A 14,703-nucleotide genomic window follows, 5' to 3' on the forward strand; every position below is an offset into this window, starting at 1 on the left:
ATGGGACAATGTGGTATAATGGGTTACACATTGCCCTTTCATACTGCTGGGAGTGGGTGATACATGGGTTATCAGAATATTCCTTCAGTCTAGGACTGGATGAGTACACTGGGTTATCACGCTCTCCTTCTCACTCTGGGACCAAGGCTGACGGTCTCGCTAAAAGTTTCTGCTAGTTGTAAAGCTTGTATGTAATTCTGTTGTGTCATCCCCTTGTGTATCCCATGGTATCTGACTTGTGATAGAATGGAAACAGTTTGTTTGGTAGTCTCATGGCTGCAATTACTGGACTAGCATCTTAGCACATGATGAGGTCTAACTGATTTTGTGGCTGACCAGAAATATGAGAAATATCATCTGATTATTATTTAAAAGATTCCTCTGGGGAAGGGAACCTGTTCTGCTTAATTCTGCCTTGCCTGAGTAGCTCTTATTGTACACTCGCAGTTGATTCTTCATATCGTGAGGCTGGGCAATGAATGTTGCCCTTGCTAGGTCATCCACATTGCCTGGAATTAGAAAAAGCACGGGTGCTGATTGAGATTTGAGCAGTAACATTCAATGTGGCTGAATCACTTTTTTTTTTTTTTTGTTTCTGTTTTCAGAACCGCAGCTAGAATCTGGCGCTTCGAACATTCATTTGAGGTACAGCACTATCACTCCGCCAGCATCTCCTGATCCAACTGAGGAGAACTCACAAACCTATCTAGATGAGAAGATCCCAATCCCAGATGATAGCTCGGTGAGAATTTTCTTGCATACTAGAAGAATTTTTTAAAAAATGTTTGTGTATTTTTTTTAAGTTCTTCTTGCTAGTTCTTTTCCTGTTCCTGCTGTGATGGTGTTAGTTCTTGCTGAGATGAGCACGCTGACATTAGTCACCTTCTGCCATCTCACCAAAGTGACATTCATCGCTTGTTAACTTGAGATTTAAGCCTTGGGTTATTTGACTACAGGACCCACCCAATGCTCTCCTTGGCTGAATGAATGAGTCCTAGTTACGTGAAGTACAGCACCATTGAATCATAGAATCCCTACGGCGTGGAAGCAGGTCATCAAGTCCACACCGACCCTCCGAAGAGCATCCCACCCAGACCCTACCCCTCCACTTCCCATGGCTAATCCCCATAGCCTGCACACCTTGGACACTACGGGTAATTTAGCATAGCCAATCCACCTAACCTGCTCATCTTTGGACTGTGGGAGGAAACCGGAGCACTCGGAGGAAACCCACGCAGACACAGGGAGAACATGCAAACTCCACACAGACAGTCGCCTGAGGGTGAAATCGAACCCAAGTCCCTGATGCTGTGAGGCAGCAGTGCTAACCGCTGAGCCACCGTGGATGGGAGTAATCAAGTCAACTTAGGAGCAAATTACTGCAGATGCTGGAATCTGTACAGAAAACAACAAATGCTGGAGATCACAGCGGGTCAGGCAGCATCCACGGAGAGAGAGACACCAAGTAATGAGTCATCTAGACTCGAAGTTAGCTTGCTCCCTCACTGTGGATGCTGCCTGACCCGCTGTGATCTCCAGCGTTTGTTGTTTTCATCAAATCTATCTTGTCCAGCCTCGCTATGATTAGATCACGGATTGAATCTGGGCCCTTCCTGGCTAATGTAGTTGTGTGGTATACTCAACACACCCAGTAAGGTCCTAGAGAAGGCTCCACTTTAAAGGGTGAAGTACATATGAAGGATATGAGCCCAAAAGGGATCATTGTGAGGATGTAAGTTTAAATTCTAGTGTCAGATGAAGGTGTTTGAGCTCTTTGTTTCTGTAACTTGATCTCCTGACTGGCTTCTTTGCTCCTTATTGTTCTTTGTTTAATGGTGCTTCCTATCGGGTGAAACACTTAACGAAACCGGTTACCATGATTTTGGTCCTACTGTTGTTTTCCTTGAGGTCACAATGTGCCATGCCTGGTTACTGAAGTTTGAAATGGGGTCAGCCCTGTGCAGTGAATTTGATCATCCAATCCACGAGTCCAGCAGGATGCTGGATCTCAGGATGCTGGTAATCTTTGGCAAAACTAGAAAGCCAGTTTTGCCAAAAAGTCGAATGACACCAGTTTGGACAAACAATAGGAAGCCGTTCTGGTACACTGTAGTTCTAGCTGGTTCAATGCCAGATGTCTGACCGGAAGGTGCACATTTCTCAGTGGGAGATTCTTGAACATTGTGCTCTGGCTCTACCCAAGTGACCAAACAATACTTTATTTACCCAGTGTGATCTGATGATAGTACTAATACGACTGTTGCTTTGGCCTAATGAAAGTACCCTTGCCTCCTTAAGTTGCAAGACTGTGGGTTCAAGTCCTTGCCCAGGATTTCTATGCACCATCTGCGTTGACGTTCCAACATAGTACTGTGCTGCACTGTTGTAGGTGCTTACATACGTTTGAGCAAGAGACCTATTCTCCTATCCGGCTTCTGCTGAAAGAAGAGCAAGGAATTCTCCTCACGTTCTCCACCCTCAACTGCAGGGAAGAATATTAGTCAAGACACCAGGGAGTTTCAGCCAAACACCAATCTGTTTGTCATTAATTTTAAATATCCTATCTTGCATCCTCCTTTTATTGAAATAAGATATGAATAGACTGCTAGAAACTAAGTTTCTTGTGTCTAAGTGGCCTGACTTTCTTTTTTCCTGTCAGACTCGATTTAGCTTTCGGAAGCTCTGGGCCTTCACTGGACCTGGCTTTCTGATGAGTATTGCGTATCTGGATCCAGGAAACATTGAATCTGACCTTCAGTCTGGGGCTGTGGCAGGATTTAAGGTATGTCCAGCACTTTTTGGAAAATATATTATGCTTATGTAAAATTCCATAACACTAAAATGATCTGATTAGTATTCTATATATTGAAGATCCGAGGAAGTGCCAACTTGGGTCTTCTGACCTATGTGATGCTGGATTTTGGCCTTGAAAGAAAGCCAGGTGCTTTACTTGCAGGGTGTGTCAATGATATGTAGGATGCAAAGTTCATAGTGGAACCCAGTAATGTGTTCATGTGACATAACCTTAAAATTTTCCAAATTGTGAGACAAGGATTTGGAGTATCATGAACTGTGTGTAACTTGGTTTGTTCTCTTTCTGCAGCTGCTTTGGATCCTGCTGACAGCTACCATTATAGGACTGCTGCTGCAGCGACTGGCTGCACGTTTAGGAGTGGTAACTGGGATGCATCTTGCTGAGGTCTGCCACAGGCAGTATCCTAAGGTATGTCTTAAGGTTCAATGGACCAACCTACAATGCATTACGTACATAAGAATGTGAAGCAAAAAGCCATTTACCCAATAAACCTTTGCTTCATTGATAGGTGAAACCATCTATCCATCGGGGCGGCACGGTGGCTCGGTGGTTAGCACTGCTGTCTCACAGCACCAGGGACCCGGGTTTGATTCCAGCCTTGGGCGACTGTCTGTGTGGCGTTTTGCACGTTCTCCCCGTGTCTGCGTGGGTTTCCTCCGGGTGCTCCAGTTTCCTCCCACAGTCCAAAGATGTGCAGTGACCGTGCTAAATTGCCCATAGTGTCCAGGGATGTGTAGATTAGGTGGGTTATGGGGGATGGGTCTAGGTGGGATGCTCTGAGGTTCGGTGTGGACTTGTTAGGCCGAAGGGCCTGTTTCCACACTGTAGGGATTCTATGATCTATCTCTTTACCATAGCCAGAGGTACACAGGCAGGTATAATGTTATTGGGGGTAGATGGGAATGTGAAGTAATCAGATTGTCAATGATTTTATTGAATGATATAACAGACTTGAGGGGCTGAGTGGCCCATTCCTGCTCTTAATTAGTATGTTTGTGTTCTCTGTCACAAACAGACTTCTGCTACAGTACCAAAACGGCCTTTATTGAAGTCACTAATGGTGTCCATTGTGGATGTGATGCATTGTCTCTCCTTTAAAACTTAGTTGCTGATGCCATCCCCCTCCATTGTCCAACTCATTGCGATTCCCTTTGTTTGCTTCCAGTCGTGGCCAGAACATTGATTTGACAATGGATGATAATATTAAGATGGATGTGGGTGGTCTTTGTGAGAGACCACCCTTTTGCCTCCAGAATTGTCTGTGGATCTAAGCTTTATCTTCTTTCCTCATTCCTCTTTTAATCTACTTCAGTCACAAACATCGGGTCAGGTTCCACACTTGGGCTGACAGTGACCCAGATCGATTTTGCTATTTACCTCGAGTCATTTTTTCCCCCATACCCCAACATCAAGTCTGTTGTCAAGCTGCTGGACTGATATCCATTGAGATAAGTTGCAGTTTTTTCCAGCTAAACATTGGAAAGATTGAAGTCATCAGCTTTGGCCCCTGCCAAAGGTTGTGTATCCTTGCCTCGCCTTATAGCGTGCGCCCTGCCCAATTTCTGAGGTGGAACCAGCTTGTTCACAACTTCAGCAGCACTAACCCTGTACTGAGCTTCTGACCTCGTATTTGCATTCTCACACAAAGACCACCCACTTCCATCTTTATAATATCATGTTCAGCTAAGCTGTGTGAAAATCCTCATTCATGCCTTTGTTACCTTCAGACTCACTCACTCTGATGTTCTCCTGGTAGACCTTGCATCATCCACTCTCCATAAATTTCAACTTATCCAAAACTTTGTTGCCCATATCTGAGCTCAAATTGTGTGCTGTTCATCCATCTCCTGGTTTTTGTGGTGACAATTTTTAAAAAAAGCAAAAATCATTCTTATTTTAAAACTTACTCTGACCAGTTGTCTCCCAGTTTGTAATCTCCTCCAGCCCCATAACCCTCTGAGATATCATTGCTGCTCCGATTCTGACCTATTTTAGATCCCTGATTTGAATGGCTCCACCATGGGTGAAGTCTGTAATCTCTGGAATTCCCTGCTTAAACCCCTCTGCCTCTCTTGCCTCCTTCAAGAGCCTCCTGAAAACCTAGCTTTTGACCAAGCTTTTGGTGGTCATGATATTTTCTCCTTTTGGTTCAAGGTCAGTCTTACTTTGATTACATCTCTGAAGTAATGTAGAATATTTTTTGTATATTGTATGTATTGTTCATGTTGCAGTTCCCTCGAATTGTTTTGTGGTTGATGGTGGAGCTGGCGATCATTGGCTCGGACATGCAGGAAGTGATTGGATCAGCCATAGCTATTAACCTGCTGACTGTTGGAAGGTAAAGTGCAAACACTGATCATTACATAATTATTAGGAGCTACCAAAGCAGCAACAAGGCCAGTGTAAAAATGTAACTGTGCTTTTCTGTGTTAATGACTAAGGACTGTTGGCCTAGTTTGGTTTGTTCCAGACTAATTCGTTAGAAGTGACTTCTAGCAAGGAACTAAATGACACAGCAGTAACCTCTGATCCTGGGTTCAAGAAAAACTAGAATGGATGTCTTTGCTGTTCGCAGGGGTCCTATATGAAGTGGCTTGGTCAGTTTTGTTCCAGTTCTTTGTGAACTAAATCCAGTGCAAGGTTTGGCTAATTCAGCAGGAATTGGCATTCTGCCTCTGAAAAGCCAAGGTGTACGAAATGGAAACAAATATTTCAGTGGTTCAAGAGGGGAAAGCCTTTGAGATGAGGGGTGAAACAAGCTATGAGCACAGAGTGAAGGGAGCTTTACTCTGTATCTGACCCCAGGCTGTACCTGTCCTGGGAGTGTTTGTTGGGGGATAGTGTAAAGGGAGTTTTGCTCTCTATCTAACCTAGTGCTGTACTGTTCTGGAAGTGTTCGATATGAATACTGAGCGCATGTAATGGGAGAAGTTCTAGTCTAAAGCAATCATAATATTAACCTTTAGTATGTTTTGAACTTGCAGTAATCACATCACGAATATTGTCACAGATAAGAAGAGCATAGCCTATTAGGGTATCTGCTGCAATTCAGTAATACAGCAAATCCGTTGTTGTGGAAGGATACCTCCGCTGTTGCTCAGCGATCGTACTGGCCTTTGAGTTAAACATTGTGGGTTGAAGCCTCACTGAAGCACACAATTAAAGATAATAGTTCAGTGCAGTAATGAGGGAATGCTGCACTGTTGGAAGTGACATTATTGTAATTGGATCTTGAATCAAGATCCAGTCTGCTTGTTTAGTTAGGTACTATCGGAAGGCACCTTGGGAAAATGAGCACAGAAATCTCTTGGTGTTATAGGCTAATTTTCTCCCACAACCACCTTGGCCAAAGAACAGATGATCTGGGCACTCGTCACATTGCTGTTTGTTGGGAGCTTGCTGTGCGCGAATTGGCTGCTGCTTTTTCATTACAACAGTGACTGTGTTTCAAAGGTACTTCGTCCCAAAGGGCTTTACAGCCAAAGAGCATTACATGGCGCAATAGAAGTGCAAGTTCCTTGCGTTATTTGCTGGCAGCTGTTCCTGCACTTGGGCCTTCATATAAGTTTCTGGATTTTAAAAGTGCAGCTTCAATCCACTTGATTTATTTTTCTGCAAAGCTCAAAGTGCTAGCATGTATCTTATGCTCTGGCTGATTTCACATTGTTTCATGTTTAGATTCTGGGCAGTTAGTGAACTTTGAATGAGATGAAACATCGATTTTTGTTGTTATTTTTGTAGAGTAATACTAGGCCAAGTTTTCTTGATCAAGAATGGTAGAACATTATAGAAACAGATCATATACCCCATTGATTTCATGCCTATATTCCTCTTAATGGCCATCTTGTCTCATCTGACTGCATGAAAAGTACTAATGATCTTCAACAAGTGAATATTGAGAAAGATTCAGAAATTGTAAAACAGAGGGGTCACTTTGAAAGGCAGCTGTCATTTAGTTCATGCATATCTAATATTGGGTTCTACCATTTTGAGGGCAACTGTTGAAAGTACTTAATTTTGAGACGTCCAGGTGAAGGGCCCCAAGTCCACAGTGCAGGGCACCAGCAAGGCTGATGTGTGTGAGAGAGAGATGGGATCACTCGGGCAGTAGCAGTACTTCCATGACACCAAGGTTAGATTTTTAAAAGCTATCAATGTAGGAGGAAGGAAACACCGAGGCAGCTGATTTAGAGGAAGAGGCATTTGCCTTCAGGAGTAGGAAATAATTGGAAGTTGAATGAAACGGCACTAACTCTTGCTCTGCCAGCTGGACAAGGGCACAGTTGGTCCAAGCCCATACAGGTCCATGTTATGAGAGGAATCATGCAGAGTGCTGGGGCAAATCCAGCAGGGAAGGAGGGAAATTCTGTAAAGATATATAAAGGTGTTGCTGTTTCAATTTTTTTTTTCTCCTTTTGTAGAGTAAATGTCTTCTTTTCCCTTTGTGTGTTTAGGATTCCCCTGTGGGGCGGAGTATTAATAACTATTGTAGACACGTTTGTGTTCCTGTTTTTGGACAAATATGGTAAGTTTGACAGACAAAATGACGGTGGCTGAGTGACTGAACATGGTGGGGGTCAAGGGTGAGGATGTCAGGGAGGGAGTGACTAAGGAGTAGCATTGGGAGTGGTGGACTGAATGAGAACATTGGGGTTGGGGTGAGGGTGACAGACTACAGTGGGGTCAGGACCAAAATTTAAATGGGAGTGTTGAGAACCGACTGAATCCAATCATGGTGGGGAGTGACAGTCCACCTGCTGGTATAGGGAGAGTGATTGATTAAATTTGGTGGTGGTTTGTGGGTTGGTTGATTAAAAAGCATGAATATATATGGTATGATCGAGCCCGTACAGTTGACTGCTGATCTGATATTTTCTGGAGATCATGCACATTAACAATACCAACATTTTATGCATTAATTGAATGATCCAGTTCTAGAGTGGCACTGGAAGAATCTGGGAATAAGATAATCAGCTCTTGTGAGAGATGTGTAGGACAAGCTGGGATTTTTTCGGAGATTGTAGAGTGCTGTCAGGATCAGGGCAGGCCCTAATTCTCAAAAGCTTTTTCAGAATTAGCCTTAATGTCAATGCTACATGGATCGTAACAAAGGTGCTGAAAACTAGGAGTAAATAGCTGGAGCTTGGATTGTATCCAGGATTTATCCTGTGACCCTCCGATTTGTCTTAGGTTAGAGGAAAGATTCCCTGACCCATGCTTTCTGAAAAGAGGTGAGATCTGTTGTTCACCATCACCTCTGCTATTGGAGGTTTTCATTAACCCTCTGGATGGCATTTAAAGGAACAGACTTGGAGTATCTGCTCTAGGTATTTCTGTTAAATACAGCGAAACTCCCATTTGTAAGTAATATTACATTTTAGGCATACTCAACTGGAGGTTTCATGGGCTCTACCTTCTATCTAGCCTAACACATACCTTGATTGTGGTGACAACAGAAGCTGGCATTTTCGTTTTGGTTGGAACATGCAGTTGATTTTTTTTTTCTGTCCTAATGGATGCCGAATCCAGCTTGGGATGCTGCCCTTCTGGACGATGCTGACAGAGGGCATTAGGGGTCTCTTCATTGACAGCGAAATGCCAGTGTGGGCGAAGCTTGTGCAATATAAAACATGAGGCAAAGCTGCTCCCTGTGCTTCAGAATCTCCGGGTAAGCAACACAAGTGCTTCATCCTGTGTGAAACTTCTAGAACTGAGGCACGAGAGGAACAGTGGGTTATGTTCCACATTGACTTTGCAGTTTGAATATGCACTCACTGATTCAGCCTGGTGCGTGTTACGTATGGTGGATGACTAGAACCGCTGGCAAGACAAGAGCTGTCCTGTGGAGGTCCTTCCTTCACATTGTGTTCTTTGACAGCATTACCTGACGGCCTTGTGTAAGAACATGTCCTCATGTTTTTGTGTTGCCTGCTCCAGGAGAGCTCAAATTGACCTTTGTCAACTGTACAACAATTAACTTGTGACTGTTCTTTCATGGGATGATAAATGAGGACTCTCCAAGTCAATATGATTTCAAAATGACGTGGGTGTTGAAAGGAACTTGGAGCAAAGTCAACTGTCTGGCGTACTCTGCTGTCCAATACTTGGACTAGGTAGTTGTTTAGTCTGTTGTTGAAGACTCAGCCGCCAATTCTTTTAGAAACTTTCAAACATGGGATGAGCTTTTGTACATGTTAAGTACATGTCTGATGACAAAAAAAAACAAAATCTTGCAAGGCTGCCAAAATCAGGGCTGTACTCTATCACGTGTTAGGGGGCTCTGCTGACAGCAGCAACGATGACTAGCATTATGTAGAGCTGGATGAACACAGCAGGCCAAGCAGCATCGTAGGAGCAGGAAGGCTGACGTTTCGGGCCTAGACCCTTCATCGGAAAAAAGGAATTTATAAAGTGCCACATTGACTGTTCAAAATGCACACAATTTATAGAGTCAGTCAATGTGGCACTTTATAAATTCCTACTTCAGAAACAAAACCGGTCTGACTCCAAACGGATTCTAAACGAGGTCTCCCACCTTTTAACATGCATTGTCTGACCTAAAATGTCACCTTTTTTTTTTACACTGATAAAACCTTTAGTTCTCTCAGGGCAGTGGACTTGAAAGGAATTTGGGAATTTACATATTAATCAATTAAAACCTTCTATCTGATTAAAGATTTAACAGCATCTTAGGTTTGTTTAGTACATTCTCATCTATGGTGTGAATTTTTTTACTGGTACTACCTCTCTTACTAACACCTGAAGAAGGACTGAGGCTCCGAAGGCTTGTGATAGCAAATAAACCTGTTGGACTATAACCTGGTGTCATGTGATTTCTGACCTGCACTGAGGCCTGTAGTGTGAACAATGAGGAGTTGCATAATTGGATGAGATCATCCACAGGTTGCTGCTTGCCAATAAAGGGAGTAGACTGATTATGTTTCTTAACTTGAAGGAGCACTGTTGCTATGAGATGTGCTGCAATTCACCTGAAAACTGAACACAATGCAGAAACTTCACTTCTTAAACAACCTGTTTGAGATCCTGCAAATGAGGGTGGCCTGTTTTGGCTCAAAGGTCAACCTCCTGTTAAAGCCCCTGTTTTTAAATGACATGGGTGGAAGTAGGAGAGTTCAGTAGGTGCATGGTTCCAGCCTGGGCTATCATGTTCCTGCTCTGATGCATATGCTACAGAAAGCATGAAAAAAATCAATGTTCTTTTGTAGCCTCTGTTTTTTAAAAAAAAACAGAGAAACTTTCCCCTTTTTCTCAAAACTTGCATTGCGCAAAGATCCCATTGAACAGTTCATCTTGATGCATCCTGCCATCACTAACGGCGCAGAAATTTCTTTGCGATACCCTTGTAGAGGGAATGAGATTGATTTGAGTATATACTGCTTTGTTGCTGCTCCTTTGGTATTTGCTTCCTGTTCATAACTGCTGGAGTGTTTCCAGGCTACAGCAATGTGCAGCCACATAGAGGACAAGACAGGTGGGATAGCTTCCATGTTGCAACTAGTGCAATATGAGAACATGGGGACATAAGAGTTAGGAGTAGGAATAGACCATTTGGCTACTTGAGCCTGCTCTGTCCTTCATTAAGATCATGGTTGGTGTGATTACGGATTACCTATGCTGTTCTGCCTTTTTCCCCCAAAACCCTTGACTCATTGTAGATCAAAAATTGTCTAACTCAGCCTCGCGTGTCATCAATGACCCAGCCTCCTCTGTTCCATGGGGTAGAGAATTCCAAATACTCGGAATTCAGAAGACATTTCTCCTCATCACTGTCTCAAATGGGTGACCTGTTATTTGGACACTGTGCCCTCAAGTTATGGCCTTGGTCATCCCCTCAGCATCCAGCTTGTCAAGACCCCTTAGAATCTTCTGTTTCAATAATATTATCTGTCATTCTTCTAATCTCCAATGGCTATGGCCCAATCTGCTCAACTGTTTCTCATAACAACCCATTCATCCTAGGAGTAAGCCCAGTGAACATTTCCTGGGCTGCCTCCAATGCAAATGTATTCATCCCTTTTGGGTAAGGGGACCAAACCAATACGCAGTTGTTGATGTGGTCTCACCAATATCCTGTACAGTTATAACAACTTCCCACATTTTATACTCCAATCCCCTTAGAATAAAGGCAACTTTCATTTGCCTTTCTAATTATTACTGTATCTGCCTGCTGACTTGTTTTCTGTAATTCATGTACAAGGGCATCCAGATCCCTCTGCACTGCAGCATTCTGCAGTCTCTGTCTATTTAAATAATAATCTGCTTTTCTGTTTCATCTGTCAAAGTGGACGACCTCCCATTTTTCCACACGTATAGCCAATTTATCAAATTTATTTATATTGCTTTTCAGGCTGTTTGCATCCTTCTCTCAACTTGCCTTTGGACTTACTAAAAGCAAATTAGTGTGGATACAGGAGATCTGAAATTTATAAAAAAAAAAAAAAAAAAGTACTGGAGAAACTCACGAGGTCTGGCAGCATCTGTGGGGAGAGAAACAGTTAACATTTCAAGTCCAATAACAACTCTTTGCAACTGGCACAAGTAGCTTTTCTACCTATCTGTATCATCAGCAAACTTGGCTACAGTATAGTTAGTCCCCTCAGTATGGCCATTGTTATAAATCATAAATAGCTGAGATGCCAGCACCCAGCCCTGTGGCATTCCACTGTTTACAGTTTGCCAACCTGAAAATGACCCATTTATCTCTACTCAGCCAATCCTCTATCTGTAATAATCTGTTAGCTTTGTTGCTCGGGTCTTTTGAGTATAGGAGTTGGGACAACATGTTGAGATTTCACAAGATGTTGGTGATGCCTCTTCTGGAGTACTGTGTACAGTTGTGGTCACCATGCTGTAGAAAGGACATTATTAAATTGGAGAGGCTTCAGAAAAGATTTACCAGGATGTTGCCGAGAATGGAGAGTAGAAGTTATAAAAATAGGCTAGATAGGCTGGGACTTTTTTCACTGGAGCATAGGAGGCTGAGGGGGTGACCTTAAAGGTTAATAAAATCATGAGGGACATGGATAAGGTGAATGGCAAGGGTCTTTTCCCTAGGGGGAAAAGGGCGGGGGATTTCAAAACAATAGGGAATATTTTTGAGGCGAGAGGAGAAAGATTTAAAAATGACATGAGGGGTAACTTTTTTTTACAGTGGTTTGTGTGGAATGAACAACCAGAGAATGCGGGTACAGTTAAAGCATTTAAAAGACATTTGGATAAGCACATGAATAGGCAAACACAGGCAAGTGGGGACTAGTTTAGTTCGGGGACATAGTTGGCGTGGACTAGTTGGACTGAAGGGTCTGTTTCTGTGTTGGATGATTTTATGACTGTTACCTTGCATGCAACTTTTTAAAAATTCACTCATGGGGTGTATCACTTGCTGGCTATGACACCTGCCTTTTGGAAATCCAAAGGAATGATACATTATCTTCCCCTTTATCTCTCCTGCTTGTTACATTGATTCCCTTTTATACAAACAAATAGTGTTATCATGGTGTTAGTATGATTTTCGAAATATCCTGTTATGACCTCCTCAATAATGGATTATAGCATTTTCCCGATTGCAAATGTTAAGCTAACTGACTCCTAATTTCTTATTTTCTGGCTACCACCTTCCTTTGAATAAATGTTGCATTTGCAGTTTTCCCTTCTGCTGGAACCTTTCTAGAATCTTAGGAATTTTGGAAGATTATCTCTCCAGCCATTGCTTTTAAGGTCCCAGATTGTAGGCCATCCGGTCCAGGCATTTGTCATTCTTCAGTCTCATTAGTTTTCTTAATATTACTTCTCTAGATGTCCAGATAATTTGAAATTCCTGCCCTTTGCACCTTGATTGTCTATGATTCATGACATTCTTTTTGTGTCTTCTACCATGAAGAGAAATGTAAAATATTTATGCAAAGTCCATACCATTTCCTTGTTTCCTATTATTAATTCCCCAGCCTCATCCTCAAAGGAGCTGTCATTTACTTTAGCCTCTCTCTCTTCCTTTATATACGTGTAAAAGTTCATACAGTCTATTTTTATACTTCTTGCTCGTTTACTTTCATATTCTAACTTCTCCTTCTTTTGTTCTTTTTAAGCTATCCTTTGCTAGTTTCTAAAATATTGACAATTTTTGGGCTTGCCACTAATTATTGCAGCATTGTAGCCTTTTCTTTCAATCACATATGATTCTTAATGAAAAAAACCAAAGATCTGTGGATGCTGGAAATCAAATTGCTGGAGAAACTCAGCAGGTCTGGCAGCATCTATGGAGAGAAAGCAGTGTTAGTGTTTTGGGTCCAGTGACCCTTTCTTCAAAACAGTTCTAAAGAAGGATCACTGGGCCTGAAATGTTGATATGCAATTTTTGACTTTGTGTTGGTCATAGCACGTCCCTATCATCTTTCCTTCTCCAGTGCAATATTTTTTGAGTTGTGAAATAGCTCCTCACGTGCCTGCCACTTCTGATCTACTATCTTGCTTTTTAACCTATGTTTAACCTATAGCCAACTGTCTTTATTTCTTTGTAAATGTCTTGATTTAAGTTTTTAATACACTTCTTTCTAAGAGATTGCCCCAAATATACTCTGACTTCATCCTCAAGGCTACCTTGCTGGTTTTGTTTGACAATCTATATACAGATTAAAATCTCCCAGGATTACGCACTTACTTTCTTACAGCTACACATCATTTATTGATTTATATTCTTCTATGTGTAACTTCTGTTACGGGGCTGATAAACTACTCACGAGTGATTATTTTATCTTGCTATTTTTTGATCCCTGCCTAAACTGCTTTGCATCTCAATCTCCTGAACCAAGATTGTTTCTAACTATTGTACTGATGTTATCCTTTCTTAACACAGTCACCACACCCCTGCTTTTCCTTGTTTAATAAAACAAAGGACTCTGATGCTGAAGATCTGAAGCAAAAACAGAAACTGCTGGAGAGACCAGCAGGTCTGTCAGCATCTGTGGAGAGAAAGCAAGAGTTAACATTTCAAGTCTGGTAACCTTTCTACCGAATGGGTTCTGGATCTAGGGTCACTGGACTCAATGTTAACTCTGCTTTCTCCCCACAGATGCTGACAGACCAGCTGAGTATCTCTGGCAATTTTTGTTTTTGTTTTTGTTTTCTTTCTCGCGCGCTCTCCTTCTCGCGCGCTCCGAGTATGTCATACACCGTAGAGTATTCAGTTCCCAGCTTTGCAACCACATTTTTGTCATGGCCTTCTTATTGTACCTGTTTATTTCTATCAAGTTGCTACAAATGCTGTGATCCAATTTGCTGGTGCACTTTTATGTTTGTACATTCATTCATTCATTCATTCTTTCTCTCTTTTTATCATTATCTATTTTTCTCCCTGTGCAATTGCCTTGTCTTTTTTCGTGAACTTTCTAAATCTCCATGTGAGCCCTGCCTACCCCTCTGTCCCTCAGACTGCTTAATTTAAAACACTCTCTACAACCCTATTTATACATTTGCAGGACATTGGTCCCAGTATGGTTCAAATGAAACCTGATTTCCCTGGTTTATCTCTCTCTTTCTTTTTACTCCAATACTGGTGTCATGCCTCCATCAATCAACCTGTTTCTCCCACACCAATCTTAGAACTACGCATTCAACTCTCTGACCTTATTTGCTCTATGCCAATTCACTTATGGCTCAGGTAGTAATCCAGAGATTGTCACCTTTTTAATTTAATCTCTACTTGCTGATACTCCCTTAGGAGAACCTTTTTTCTTAGTCCTGTCTGTCATTGGAACTTGTATGTGTCACAACAACTGGATACAGGAACTGACTCCAGTTTGTCTTTAGCCTCAGATGTCGTAAAACCTGCGCCCGTGCAGTCAACACAGTATTCCGATCTCGTGCTCTGT

The 14,703-nt window shown here is 42.2% G+C and overlaps 2 protein-coding genes across 3 annotated transcripts in view; one reads left to right on the top strand and one right to left on the bottom strand.

Moving 5' to 3' along the window:
* The window catches only part of slc11a2 (solute carrier family 11 member 2), a 137,700-nt gene that overhangs the window by 84,240 nt on the left and 38,757 nt on the right, over nucleotides 1-14,703 (top strand). For both annotated transcript variants that reach the window (XM_048618791.1, XM_048618790.1), the window contains exons 3-7: nucleotides 606-742; nucleotides 2,660-2,782; nucleotides 3,104-3,223; nucleotides 5,047-5,153; nucleotides 7,270-7,340. In XM_048618791.1, coding sequence (XP_048474748.1) covers nucleotides 606-742; nucleotides 2,660-2,782; nucleotides 3,104-3,223; nucleotides 5,047-5,153; nucleotides 7,270-7,340 — 558 coding nt within the window. The remainder of the gene's footprint in view (nucleotides 1-605; nucleotides 743-2,659; nucleotides 2,783-3,103; nucleotides 3,224-5,046; nucleotides 5,154-7,269; nucleotides 7,341-14,703) is intronic.
* The window catches only part of LOC109925297 (HIG1 domain family member 1C-like), a 151,434-nt gene that overhangs the window by 83,343 nt on the left and 53,388 nt on the right, over nucleotides 1-14,703 (bottom strand). The window lies entirely within an intron of this gene.

The sequence above is a fragment of the Rhincodon typus genome, chromosome 41 (genome assembly GCF_021869965.1).
Source record: "Rhincodon typus isolate 14 chromosome 41, sRhiTyp1.1, whole genome shotgun sequence".
NCBI classification, from domain to species: Eukaryota; Metazoa; Chordata; class Chondrichthyes; order Orectolobiformes; family Rhincodontidae; genus Rhincodon; species Rhincodon typus.